Consider the following 15,046-nt stretch of genomic DNA (forward strand, 5'->3'; position numbering starts at 1 on the left):
TTGCATGCAGTAACCAGCCTTATTGGCTACTGAGTGATATATGCAAAAGGTTGCACGCCGCAACATGCCTTATTGGCTAATGATTATTATTTGGATTGAGTTGCACGCCGCAACTTGCCATATTGGCTTTTGATTAGCGCTTGGGTAGGATCCGCCCCTCCGGAGTCTGGCATGCCAGCAATGAGCGCAGGTACAGTGCAATATACACGTACTTTGGTGAGGGGCATTTTAGCCAGGCACCCGTACAGTGCTGAGTGATTGTGTGTGTGATGGTGAGGGACATTTGAGTCAGGCACCTTTAGTATGCTAAGAGTGAGTGTACCTGATGATTTCACTGGGAATAATTGACTTGACATGTACATGTAAGCATAGAGACGTAATTTTTCATCATGCTACTGGTAAATGAAAATTCTTATTTGATTTTGGGAAATTGGAGAAACATAGTTCTTTTGATAAACTCATGTTTAGTTGATTTTCAGTGGTAAGATTTGGTTTTTGACTGTTATACTTGAAAAGTATGTCTACTTTTCCATAACTGTGAACGAGTTGAACATAATATCTATTGAGTTATTTACCTTGTTGTCCTCATTATCTTATTACGAGTTGTTATTGGCTATTGATGTTGGGCATTGACCTTCATTCGAGCTCGTCATTGCTTTCAACCTGAGGTTAGATTTGGATTATGCTTATGTATATTCCAAACAGATATTGTATTTATTTTCATACCAGCTTTGTAAATCTAAGTCTTAGTAGCTCATGACTTGTACTACCAATCCATTGGAGTTTGTATAGAAGTTCAGTTATTTTAATCATTGACTCTTATTATTCACATTTGTGTTGTATTGAATTTTATTGTCACGACCCAAAATCTACCTAGTCGCGATGGCACCTAACCCAACCTGTCAGGTCAGCCAATTAAAAACTATCCAATTTAAATGAGATATATTAAGAAAAGAAATGATAATAAAACTGCTTTTATACAAGAATTCCCAAAGACTGGTAGTATAAATCACGAGCTTCTAAAATTTAGAGTTTACAAAGCTAGTATGAAATAAATACATCATCTGTCCGAACATATATAAACAGATTTTTATAAGTCTAGGGCTACAATGAACAAGAGGCAGTTGTAACTGGAACGTAGGTGCATCTTCAAATCCAGCTCCCGTCGTGCACAACAACATCATCATTCAACATCTGCACGCAAGGTGCAGAAGTGTAGTATGAGTACAACCGACCCCATGTACTCAATAAGTAACAAACCTAACCTTAGGTTGAAAGTAGTGACGAGCTGGAACAAAGGTCAGAGTCCAATACTAATAGCCAACAACAGTTCATAACAACATAATAAAAGTGATAAAAGAAGTAACTCAGAGATAAAGTGCTCAGCTCGTTCACAGTTCCGAAAAATAGGCATGCTTTTTAAGAATGTCAGTGAAAATCCAAATCTTTTACCGAAATTACCAAAATACGAGTATGTTTGTAAAACTGTGATTTTGCCCAAAACTTTCAACAGATAAATGTTTCATTTTCAAATGGCACGAGGAAAGTACATCTCTATGTCTACATGTCAATGTGTATGTGAAGTCATGAATGACGCAATGTCATACAGCATGAGAAAAATGCATCTTTATGCATGTATGTCAAGTGTGCACGTCGAATGCAGTGCAACTCAGTGATAAAACCATATGCATACTCTCAGAGTATCAATTCACTTAGTCCTCCCAATCACTCAGTCCTCACAGTCACACAGTCTTCACAATCGCTCAGTCCTCCCAATCACTCAATCCTCCCAATCGCTCGGCACTCGCACCCGGCACTCGCACTTAGTAGGTACCTGCGTTCACTGGGGGTGTGTACAGACTCCGGAGGGGCTCATTCAGCCCAAGCGCTATAATAAGCCAATCATGGCATGAATCAATAACATCTGCTGTGGCGTGCAGCTTGCTCCCATCATAAATCAATATCCTCAAAATCAGGCCCTTAGCCATCGCCCAGTCATCAATCTCTCCGGTCTCTCGGGCTCACAATATCATGAAAATCAGTCCAAAAATGATGATGTGATGTATCAATAAATGGTGACAGAAACTGAGATATGATATGCAAATGAATGCGTATGACTGAGTATGTAATTGCAATGTAAGCAAATAACTCAACAGCAGAAATGACCTTGGTGGGTCCCAATAGAATAAACATGTGGTCTAGACATGGTTTCTAACATGAATCACAGCTCAAAGCTCTAGTACGTAGAGATTTCATGGTTACAGATACGATTAGGTAACTACACAGTACCATAGAAATAACGGAGTCACAATTCACACGGTGCACGCCCACACGCCCACACGCCCACACGCCCGTCACCTAGCATGTGCGTCACCTCAACACCAAACACATAACACGTAATTCAGGATTTTATACCCTCAGCACCAAGTTTAGAAGTATTACTTACCTTGAACAAGCCAAATCCAATGTTGGGCAAGCCAAGCGATGCTCCAAAAATGCCACCCCACGCGTACTAACCTCCGAACAGCTTAAAACTAGCCAAAAGAAACTCAAATACATCAGTTAATGCCAAAGGAAACAAACCCAATCGATAAGGGCCTAATCTTTAATCAAAAGCCCAAAATCAATCCAAAAGTCAAACCTCGGGCTCGCACCTCAGAACCCGACAAAACTCACAAAATCCGATAATCCATTCAATTTCGAGTCCAACCATACTAGTTTCACTCAAATCCGACTCCGAATCGATATTCAAAACTCAAAAACTCACACTATGAAACTTTAGGCTAAAACCCCTAATTTCTTTTTAAAATCCATAATCCAATTACCAAAAACGAAGATAAAATCACGAAATATAATCACAATTGAGTCAAGAATGCTTACCCCAAGTCACATGGTAAAAAATTACTTCAAGAATCGTCTCAATCCGAGGTCAATAGCTCCATATATGAATAAAATGACCAAACCCTCGATTTAAAAGCTTTTGCCCAGTCATTTCCGCATATGCGGTCAAATTGTCACATCTGCAACCTCCGCTTCTGCGGAAATATCTCGCTTCTACGAAGACCTATGAACACCAGCCCTTCCGCACCTGCGGAGTTTTTCCGCTTCTGCGCACACGCAGGTGCGCCAACCAACTCCCGCTTCTACGCCACACGCCGCTTCTGCGGCTAGACTTACGCTTCTGCAGACGCGCAAATGCGCCCTTAGTTCCGCTTCTGCGATCTTCCTTGCCCAGGTCTCACCTCGCTTCTGCGAAGAGGTCCTCGCATCTGCGATGTTGCTTTTGCGACCAATTGTCCGCAGATGCAGCCACACTAGAACCATCATCCTTAGCCAAATGCAACATGCGACAAAATGGTCCGAACCTTATCTGAAACTCACCTGAGCCCCTCGGGACCCCGTCCAAATATACCAACAAGTCCCATAACGTAACACGGACTTACTCGAGGCCTCAAATCATGCATAACAATATCAAAACCATGAATCGCACCTCAAATCGAACTTAATGAACTTTAAATCTTTTAATTTTCAAAACTCGTGCCGAACCTTATCAAATCAACTCAGAACGAACTCAAATTTTGCACACAAGTCCCAAATGACATAACGAAGCTATTTCAATTCCCGAAACCACAATTCGAATCCGATATTATCAAAGTCAACTCTCGATCAAACTTATGAACTTTCCAAACCTTCAAATTTCTAACTTTCGCCAATTAGCGCCGAATCTTTCTAGAAATATTCAAATGCAAAAATCTGAGCATACGCCCAAGTCCAAAATCACCACCCGGACGTAACAGAGCCCTCAAAATTTCGTTCCGGGGTCAAATTCACAAAAGTCTAACTTGGTCAACTCTTCCAACTTAAAGCTTAAATCATGAAATTCATTCTTCCAAATCGATGCCGAATAACCTGAAAACCAAAACCGACAATTCACATAAGTCATAATATATCATACGGAGCTACTCATGCCCTCAAACTACGGAGCAAAGTGCAAATGCTCGAAACAACCGGTCGGGTCATTACATTTATTTGGCTTACCAAGCAGATCGGGTTAGGTGCCATCATGACTAGTTGGATTTCGGGTCGTGACAGGATTAATAGTTGAAAAATACTCAACTTGGAAACTAATTTTTAATTTTTTTTCTCCCACGACCACATCAACATCCAAAGCACGAGGCTATCAAATTACTAAGTTCAGGACCAAAGTATTGTGACTTATTTAAACCCTAACTAAAAATTGTTAGAGCCTGTTTGGATTAGGTGATTCTAAATAGTTGATAAGCTTGAAGTGTTGAAAAATATTTATAAGTGTTGAAATTAATTTTTTTAAAATAAACATTTACGTGTTTGGATAAAAGTGTTGAAACTAATAATAAGCAGTTGATATATATGATAAAAAAAAAGCTGATAAGCTGTTCTTTTGTTAAAATAACTAAAATACCTTTTAAAACTTTACAAAATATTATAAATTAAAAAGTTTCTTTTTAAAGAAAAGGATGAATAAAGAATATGGAATGAAGAAAAGTTAGGAAATTTGTTTTGGGAAATATATTTTGTGAATTAAAAATATTATTAAGGATAAACTAGTAAAAGCCTTGGTAAAACTAAAAGTGCTTATAAGCTGAAAAATCATAAATTAGGGGATGACCAACTTATGACTTGTGGCTTGTTTTAGCTTATAAGCACTTGACTTATTAGCACTTTGGGTGTTTACCAAACAAGCTGTTATAATTTGTTTGGATGGTTGTTATGTATCGTTTCATAATATATCGTATTGTATTGTATCGTTTTGATATATACAATGTTTGAATAGATTGTATTGTTTGCTATCGTTTTATGATGTCATGCACTAATAATATAAAGAATAAACCTATAATATTATAAATAAAAAGTAAGGTACGAGATAGAATTATTATATAAAAAGGTAGGATAAAGGATAAAATAAAATTATTTAATAAGAAAAAGGAAAAAATTGAACGTTATATAAAGTGGTACTTTTCATAGAACTTAAGAGCCGTTTGGCCAAGCTGCCAGAAACTGCTTATTTTGGAAAGTACTTTTTTTTAGAAGTGCTTTTTTCCAAAAGTACTTTTAAAAAAAATAGTTTGTGTTTGGCCAATTCGTTTAAGAAGTACTTTTTGTAATATTTGATAAACAAATTGTGTTTGGCCAATCTTTCTAAAATGTGCTTTTGAGTGTCAAATTACCAAAAAAGGATAGTACCAAGGTCTTAAAATTATTTTAAAAAGAAAAATAAACTTAAATATTTATCGTTAGAGACTTTTATTATGTTTTTATTTTATTTAATTAAAATATAAAACATAAAGTAAACATACATATTAAAGATTTAAATCAATATAACATACTATATAGTTATACCAAAGCATATAATATTATCTAGTATAATTACTTATTGTCATAATTCAGTATGAATTAGAAGTCTATTCCACAAATTACTGTATATTGATAATTCATCATGAAATAATAAGCAAAGTCACTCATACATGATAATATTTCTCAACAATTTCATTTCTAATTCTATCACAAAATGCCTCCATATTAGTAGAAGACTTGCCTTGCATTTCTAAAGGACCAGAAGGCCCATCTCCTTCCTCAATCTCTGCAGTAATATCTTCATTAGCATAATAGTTGAATTCCTTATAGGTAGAAAGAATGTCGTCGGATGAAATTATGTATAACCATGTTAATTGTAACAAGATTAGGCTGAGTGTCAAACTTGAAAGATGGCACTGAGCGTAAAATAAAAATAATTTTAAATATATAAAAAAATTATTATTTTCGTAAAATTAGTTAAGTATGTTTAAATTCAAATTCAAAAAGAGTAACTAATTATTAACAACACATCATGCATCATTTATTTTTTTAAAATTTAAATTAAAAAAGAAACTAATTATTACATAACCTATCTAACTTTTTCCTAAATTGCCAAGTGACCAATTGTGAGATTGTCACTTGGCTTAATGTGAACGTTTTTTCTTCTTCTTTTAATAATATATAGATTATGTGATGTAATTGTAAATTTATTACCTATTTGTAGGTAATTTTCACAAATTAGATTTGATAACTATTTTAATGATTCGAGAATTAATGGCCTATAATAAAAGAAATTATAAATAATTATTTGTAGGAAGAGAATTAATAACCCAAAGAAGGATGTAGATATGCTTTAGTGTGAAAAAAAGAAGAAGACAATTTGGAAAGTTACAAGATATTACACAAAAAAAAAAATCAAAAACAAGAAAAGTCAATTTTTTTTTGGAAAGTTACAATATATTCATGTATTATCTCTAAATTTAAAAGAATGGTAGAAACTAGAAACACAAAATAAAAGAAAAAGCTTAAGTAGTAAGGGATAATTTAGAAAATATAAATTTATAGTGAGAATAGTTTTATTTTGAATAAATTAATTTTCTGCTTCTGCTTAGAAGCTAAAATTTTGTGCTTCATCCCAAAAACACAAAATTGCGTCTGGACCAAATAGCTTAAATTTTTAAAAAAGTTCTTTTTGAAGAAAAAAAATTACTTTTGACACAGGCTCCAAGTAACAGTCAAAATAAATCAACAAGCTTATAAGCTCAGCTTTCCACCCTCTAAATTACGTTAAAACCCCACACTTGAATCTTCCTATCACAATCCAAAATCCACTGAGGTTTCAATCCAAAATCCCAGCAAAAGAGCGATGCGCAGCCTAATTGCTCACAAACTTTGGAATGGAATTAGCAGAAGGCCTTTGAATCCAAATAGTAGGAGATGGTACGGGCTAATACCGATGGTGATAGAGCACTCTTCCCGTGGAGAGAGGGCTTATGACATATTCTCAAGGCTGCTGAAAGAGCGCATCATTTGCATCAATGGACCCATTAACGATGATACTTCCCATGTTGTCGTTGCTCAGCTTCTTTTCCTTGAGTCCGAGAATCCATCCAAGCCTATTCACATGTACCTCAATTCTCCCGGTGGCGCCGTCACTGCCGGTTAGTGTTTCTGTGTGTGCGCTTTTTTTCCATTTCTCATCTAAAGACAGGAATTTTTTTTTGTTTTAGTTGATTATATTTTGCATATTTGAAAACTACTCGCTAAAATAGCCCCTGTTGTCGGATGTAATTTTGGAGTGACATACTCTGGCCAATGACTAACTTTACATAGAGTTCAATTTTCAATATGATGAGAAAAAGAAAAGGTAATAGTGTCAATATATGCACCTACATTTTATCCTATTTGGATTTTGGTAATGTGATTATCAAGGGTGAAATGATTAGTAACTAGCTCTCTGTTTCTATGAATAAAGCTTGACAAATACTTTTATTTTGGTGGTTTTGTTTGTCTCTATTTCTTCACATGATAATAAGTAGGCTTGGCAGTCTGCATTTGGCTGAGTGTGGTGCTTTCAGTTCAAATCTATGATAGAAGTTAAGATTATGTTTTTCACCTTTCGGTTAACCTTTATATTTGCCTTTCATGATGAGATTTGGTAGCTCATTCTTGGAGTAGGCTGATTGTGTTTGAATGTAAACTCAGAACCATGTCGTTGTGCTATCGGAACCCTGTCGTAACTTTCTCCTGTTCTTTTGTATAGGTCTTGCTATCTACGATACAATGCAGTACATTCGATCTCCAATTAATACTATATGTCTAGGTCAAGCAGCTTCAATGGCATCCCTTCTCTTAGCTGCTGGTGCCAAGGGTGAGAGACGATCTCTTCCTAATGCTACAATCATGATTCATCAACCTTCTGGCGGATATAGTGGGCAAGCTAAAGATATGACAATTCACACAAAACAGATTGTTCGGGTATGGGATGCACTGAACCAACTATACTCCAAGCATACGGGACAACCAGTGGAAATAATTCAGAAGAATATGGATAGGGATTATTTCATGACCGCTGAAGAAGCCAAGGAGTTTGGGATAATTGATGAGGTTATTGATCAAAGACCAATGGCTCTGGTAACTGATGCTATCGCTAATGAGGCCAAAGATAAAGGTTCAAGTTAGAATTTGTGGTAAGACTGAAGCTTTTCTTCCCAAACTTGTAAACGCGCAAACACACATGCAACAAGAGAGAGTAAAAGACTAGAGCCTATAATGTTGATTGCAGTTTTCTAGGAAATATTTGGATAAAACATATAAAAATCACCTATCCAAAAGGAAAACAATGCATCTGCTATGTACTTTTATGCTTGTATATCTTTGTGTTTATGCTGTGTGTATAACTGATGTATGAGGAAAAGATAATGTTGTCTTTGTAACAATCGCTTAGCAATTCTGAGGTTTACTTACTGGTGTAAGTACTTGTGTTATGAGTTAATGTCTCAGTTCTTTGTTTTCTCACTTTTTGACTTTAGTAAGTTTATGAAATGCAAAATAAGATAGACAAGTAAAAATGAGATGTATACTATGATGATTATAGGTATAAGACACAAGGTTCTCTTAAGTACATTCTTTAAGCCTAAAATCACTGTTGTGTATTCAGTCTAACAGTACTGAGGGCTACTGCATTTTTGCCTATGTCCTTCAGTTACTTTTGGACTAATCTTGTGAGCACAAGTCTTAGATAATACTGAAAACGTTAAAAATTGTTCCTTTGAAGACACCCGATAGAAAATTCTTAGCAATTTGCTTAAGTGAATTCTTTTTCCTTCCATTAGAATCCTTTTCCTTGCGCAGATTTGTCTGATGGAAAGAATCAGGTTTGAGTTGTCATTCTTTTTCTGTAAGTTAAATGAGAAAACGCTTCTTGTGCTTATGCAACAGTAAATGTTGAACAGGTATGTAGCTTTAACAGCTGCATTTCCTTTATAAAAAATAAAAGGCTTAATTAATACTTTACCACTTCAACTTACACGAAAAATCCCTATTACACATTTTCTCTGCAGGCCTCCTTTTACACACCTCATCTATCATTTTTCATTGGAAAAACAAGTTACCAACCCAAAAAAGTGCGTGCAAGGGTTAAAAATCTTCCAAATTCCTGTTCTTTGATATTTTAAAGTGTCTTATTATCTTTTTATCCACTTCTTATATATTTTTGTTTTCTTTCTATTTTTTTCTTTTCCTTTTCTTTATTGTTACAGTGGGTGCAATGAGGTCTAGGTTCTTTCTCTCTCCCTTTTTAAGAAATTTTTTGTCCCTGTGCATTTCCATTTGTACCACTAATGCAGATGTTTCAACTTCATTAGTTTAGTTGTTTTTGAAGAAACACACAATAAGAGGACAGATGCTTCCTCCAGAGAATGAATGGTCAAACTTATTAGAATCTGATCCCTTACAAAGTCAAGATCAGATCGAAGCCCTATTAATGCCAAGACCATTAAAAATTTATCTTCTTGTTGTTCTTGCGCAGTGATGTGTTACCGGATAATGGCATGAGAGCATCAAACTCATCTTTTAGGATTTCTTGCGCTAAATAACTTACAATATCTTGATGGTTCTGCTGCAGGTGAGCAATATCTGAAACTACTTTATACATATGTTGCAAATCATTTATGTGTATAGTTTTAGCATGGTCCAAATCTTGCAACAAGTATTACAATATTGAAATAAGTTAAGCAATTTAGGGTCAAAAGAATTCCACAAGTTATGCTGCACAGCTGTGCATCCATTTTCTTCCAATGAGCCCTCTTTGTGGCAACGATATCACTTGCATGCTTAACTAAGTGATCATCGTAGCCTTGGCCCATAAACTATAACTCGACTGAGGCTGACCAAGACATATAATTACTACTACCTTGCAGTTTCACATTGGTAATAGTTGGCGAACTTGAGATAGATGGAAAAAGAGTTTTGATGTCACCTGTGATCGAGGGATCATCTTTCTCTCTCATTAGTTTGCTTAAAAATTATCTAAGCCAAGGATTCAAAGTATTGTTATAGAAAAGAAAGAGGTGAAAGACGTGCGCCTCCTTAAACGGTCACTGGAATAGTGGCTGCCGGAAAAAAGACCCGGAATATTTGCTGGAAAAGCTGCCGGAACAGTCACAAGGACTCTGATACCATGTAAAGAAATAAAAGAGTGTAAAGATATAAAAGAGAGAAAGAAGATCAATTGGAGGTTATGATTTGTTCTTTGAGCATCATCAGAATTTATAGTGTTATAATACAATTACAGTTGCACCTAACCCATTTAATTCCTATCTACTAAATCATACAAAGTCATACACAATCTTAACATAACATTTATCGACCTACCAAATCATTCATTCTTGTCCAGTTTGGTGCTCTGGGGGTGGAAACAATAATCAAACTTTTAATAGTGTTGACTTCATGGGAAAACATGGTTTTGAATTTTGTACTTATAGATACTAGACGTTTTTCTGGAATATCGTATGGTTTCTTGTAAATTGTTAGATAGCTTCTCAGTTTGTATAGGTATGTTACATTGCATAGTCCTTTTTGTATTTGAACAATTTATACATGCATTAGAATGTTGAGTTTTAGAGTCGAAGTGAAGTGTTGGAAGAATTGAGCTCTTGAGTTTAATATTCTCATATTTGGACAAACATCGAATGTATTGTGATACTTTCCCGCATTGGACAATGTATGTCTCGTGTCTAACACCTATAATATGTGTCTCATGCATTCATCATATTATCAAATCCTCAGTATATTTCTTCTTACGTATTAGTTTCTCACATCATATTAGAGTTCTATGATTTTGGTAGTGAGTCAAGTAACTTCCGTCTATCGGCCTCATGTTGCCTGTTCGGTCAATTTTTTTCTTCCTTGTTTGCGATGACTGCTTTGGCGAGACTGTCATGCCTCTTTGCTGCAATCTTATGGTTGCACCACACCTCTTTTGTCATCGCTCTAGCAGCACTGTACCTTTTTGAGGCGACTGCTTCGGAAACACTTAACTTCTTCATGGCGACCTGTGCATCATGCTTCTTTTCTGCGACTACTCTAATGGCGTCACATCTCTTGGTCGTGTCTCTTTTTTGGTGACTGTTTCGGTGCCGGTAAACCTCTTTCTGATAATCGTTCAGATGGTGCTGTCTTTATTCCCAGCCGCTGTCTAGGAGCAATTCTTTTGACAAGGTTCTGGTATCCGGATCAATTTTTCCGGTGACTTCCTAGCATGTTTTCCGGCGATATTTACTTTGTTTTCGAAATAAACAAAATCACGTTTTGATGGACGTGTTAGTGTCAGAGTAGGGAGTTAGAAGAGTTAAAGTCTTAGATTTATTCACATTTGACAAAATATCTATCACCTATAAATAGTTATGCACTGTATTCATCATGTGAAGACATCAATATCTATTCTGTTTCTTATTTTCTCACAACAGCGAAGGTATCCCCTTGCTGCCGACAATCTTGACACCAAAATTTAATTATTACCAGTAAAACATGAGTTTTATACCTCAGCATTCCACCCTTGTGGCAGTTTCAAATGCACCAGACAGTCACAACTTTCATAAATGCTTTTACAAACATTGCTAGGGACGTTAACATGATACTTTTAGTTGAAAGCTGGTCCTGCACATGTATGAGGATAACTTCCAAATAAGATAAAGCCTTTGTGCTATTTTTTCCGGTTGGGGGGGGGGGGGGGTGGGGGGGATAAGTAATTAAAATCATTGTCATGTCTTACTATTCCAACGATTTAAAGCTGAAAGGTGTTTCCTGGGATAGCATCAACAGATGCCAAAGGAACTGCTGTCCACTTCTGGTTTCTAGAGCTCTATTTGTTTTATTTCTAATTTGTCAACTGAGGATGTTTATCTTGGTTATTGCAAATCAATTAGTTTCTTCATGGAATTACTGCCATTCATAGTCTTATTGGACGTAAAAGGCAAGTACTAGTTATTTTGACAGAAAAAAGTGAAGATGACCTGTGAAAGGATCCAGTGGCAGCAGCCCAAGGGCTTTGGTCTAGTGGTAAGAGCACAACACGTGATGTGTGAGTTAGGCATACGTCAGAGGCGCGGACCTGTCACAGACAAAAATCCTGGAATTTAAGTGGAGAGAAGGGTAGAGGGGCAGACCCATTACCATCGAGTTTTAGAACCGTGCGTCAATTGCCCTCGGGGATTACTCGGCTGTTTAATAAAGAAGGAACTCTCCTATAAAAAGAAGGATACACAAACTAAAAGAGAAAGGGAAAATCGAAGTCGTCCCAGGGAACATTTTGGTTTTAATTATTTGAGCTCCCAGATTCCACTTTTAATAAGTGGCTATTGGGACGAGAAATCACTCTTTCCATCAGTGTTTGAAAATTGATGAAACTTGAGCACTGTGATATCCATTTTACTTGCGGTCCATTTCTCTTAGCACATTTTTGCAGACTGGTAACTGTTTATTGATATATGGAAACTAAGAGGCACACTTCAGGTATCGGTTAATACCTTGAGTTGACTTTCCCTGAAAAGATTATTTTCTTCATTGTTAATGGTTTTCAGTCTGCCGAAGCTCCATTTATGGACGCGGGAGTTTATCTTAGGTATGAAAGCATTCCAGCTCTAGGTTTTGAAATTGAATTCTGAGAATAATGTCTTAAGAGAGGAGATAGAATATGTGGATGCACGAATACGAAATGTTGATGCTCAATTTTGTGTTAAGGTTTCTTGTGGAATGAGGAGCTTTACGCAATGTGGTTGGTTCAAATCCAGGTCATATATAAGGTGTCTTGTTGCCAATCCTAAAGAAAGTATACTGATTGATATATTCGTGAAAATTCTGATTTCTTTCAAATTTTCTGTACAACTCAGTTTTTGAAAAATGTGCACTCGATCGGAAGGAGCAGAAAGGGAGCTGTCCTGGGGAGTTGTAAATTAGATGCATCTTTTAACTCCAATTTTGAATCCCCACCTAAATAGTTGTTGCTGAATAGGCGGAACCGAAAATTCCATTGTATAAAAGATAAGGAAGCAACTGTGCAGGATTTGCTTGGTGATATTGTAAACCTATTACCTATCTTAGGTTAAACTGATATTTCTGCCAGAGTAGAGTAGTCGATAGTTCCAGTGAATTGCGGTTTGACCTTTTAGGGTGATGAAACTTGAGTGTATAACAAGTCCACTTTATATTGAATAGTGGGTCTAGCGTACGAAGTTTTGGCTTTATAATCTCATAGACTTGGATAGTTTTCTGTCTTTGAAAGTCTTTGGGGCCACAAAAGTCTTCTCTAATTATTGAAGACTGGTCATGCACTCTGTAAGATTTTCTGATCAATTAAATAACACTTATGTGTCATATTATTTTGACTTGATCTTTTCAAATTTTACATTATATCCTTTTTGCTGGAAAAGCTTGAACTAAATTTTCTTCATGTTTGATTCATAATAATAAGATTTGTGCACTAGCAGGCAGACTTAAGATAGTTCACTCTCTTTTTAATATATTTGTTTGCCTGATAATAGTTATACAAATAAGTGCCTGCTGCTGGCACTTCAAAGCCTCCTCAGGCCTCGATTCAGCTGCTTGAATTGTAAGCAGATCAGTGTGTATTAGTGAAGGCTGAGGTTGCTTTCCTCTCTTCACTTGATTTTGGAAAATCAATCCCGTCGTATTAGTGTGATTAAAGTGAGGATAAATGATTATTCTGGAAACTGGTATTCAGTAGGTTTTATGTTAACGGAACAAACTTATATTTGAAAGTACATCTCATTTCGCGCGTCATGTTTTGAGTATTTCAACCTTGCAGTGGATCTCTCCTTGACCTGTCCATGAAAATTCTTGCTTCACTTAAAGTCGTTTCTTTTTAGTTCAGCTGCTGCAAAGTATCACCCCCTCTCCCAGACACGGAAAAGAAAAAGATAGACTGCAGAAGATAATTTGTATTTGATCTCCTTTTGCTGCATTGCTTTTATCGATTATTCAACTAGAAACATGAAAGTAGTTCTGTTCCAGTGCCTTCTGTAGCTGAATATGTTGCCTGAGAAACTCACAATCTTTTTCATTTGGATGTAGGGATCTAGAACCTGGGTTGGTATTTGAGAACTTTCATGGGACATTTTGCTTATGGAGAATGACATCAGTGTTTTCTTCAAGTAGTAATAAGAAGGATGATTTTCAGCAACATAAATCATTGTTCATTTTTGTGTAGAAGCGGGGAAGACTTGTTGCATAAAATTCCTGATTTAGGATTTTCACTTTGAGCTTATATGCTATAGATATTATTTGCAGCTACTCATGATAAATTTTTCTTATACTCGGCCAAGATGTTATTTAGCGCTTCTTTTCATAAAAAGAACTTTGGTGTGTACTAGCTTGGCTCGTTTCTAGTATCTGATGTCGTGATTCCTGCGTCGATAAGTTTATATGGCATATCTGATGTCGTGATTCCTGCTAGTGCAAGGGCTAATCAAAGGAAGGCAGCAATATGGAGCTCCGGTTTCAATCAATCAGGACAAAAGTGCTATGAATGTGTGTCGATGCACATTGATTAAACCCTTCGGATTCTTAGAAAACTTGAATTGAAGCTATTGCATGAGTTTTTGGGGAGGTCTTTAAAGGCAACAAGAAGGATATTGAAGCACCTACAGATGAACAATGATTAAAATAAACTGAGACAAGTGATTAATTCTTACAAGTTTGTGTGCAAGGTTATAACAGTTGCATCTGAAAGCCATATGACAGACAATTATATTGAACGAATCCTAGGATTACGGTATTATGATGGAAATCCTAGAATGAGATTCTGTTCGCAGCGTGCATTGTCTACTTATATATTTGAACTAGTGACATGGGATATAAATGTACAAGAAAAAGACGCTATGACCACAATTGCTCCATTTGTTTAAACTAGTCTTAGGGTACATTGTACGTATACCCTATATCAATGAGAACAAACTTTTTAAAATAATATAAATAGTATATTCAAAAGATATATTTGCGTTATAAATTAAAAATTAACAAAACAAATACAAGTTTTTAGAAATAATAAATGTTAATTATGTATATTTAGGTTTGGATCCACTTTGATGATTCTTTCTCCGCAAGGACAAAAGTCTAACAATATCAAGCAAGTACATATTGAATAAATCACAATTCATTCAAATTTATATCAGACTCGTCTATCCAAAAAGTT

General features: G+C 35.9%; 1 protein-coding gene across 2 annotated transcripts; it reads left to right on the forward strand.

The window, feature by feature from the left end:
• The first annotated feature begins 6,604 nt into the window (after positions 1-6,604).
• On the forward strand, positions 6,605-14,221 carry LOC107770396 (ATP-dependent Clp protease proteolytic subunit 2, mitochondrial-like). 2 transcript variants are annotated; one of them, XR_012697378.1, is made up of 4 exons: positions 6,605-6,995; positions 7,598-8,024; positions 9,365-9,460; positions 13,927-14,221. XR_012697378.1 is itself a non-coding variant. In XM_075226639.1 (3 exons), exons 1-2 carry the CDS (start codon positions 6,701-6,703, stop codon positions 8,014-8,016), a joined length of 714 nt encoding a protein of 237 aa, XP_075082740.1. In that variant the 5' UTR covers positions 6,606-6,700; the 3' UTR covers positions 8,017-8,024; positions 13,927-14,221. The 2 variants fall into 2 exon arrangements, 1 of the variants encoding a protein (XP_075082740.1); XM_075226639.1 differs by lacking the exon at positions 9,365-9,460 and having other exon boundaries at positions 6,606-6,995.
• Positions 14,222-15,046: the final 825 nt, after the last annotated feature.

This window comes from Nicotiana tabacum, chromosome 12 (assembly GCF_000715075.1).
Source record: "Nicotiana tabacum cultivar K326 chromosome 12, ASM71507v2, whole genome shotgun sequence".
NCBI classification, from domain to species: domain Eukaryota; kingdom Viridiplantae; phylum Streptophyta; class Magnoliopsida; order Solanales; family Solanaceae; genus Nicotiana; species Nicotiana tabacum.

Coding starts and splice junctions, on each gene's coding strand:
- LOC107770396 (XM_075226639.1), top strand. CDS start 6,701: ATGCGCAGCCTAATTGCTCACAAACTTTGGAATGGAATTAGCAGAAGG. Junction 6,996..7,597: donor CGGTGGCGCCGTCACTGCCG/GTTAGTGTTTCT, acceptor TCTTTTGTATAG/GTCTTGCTATCTACGATACA.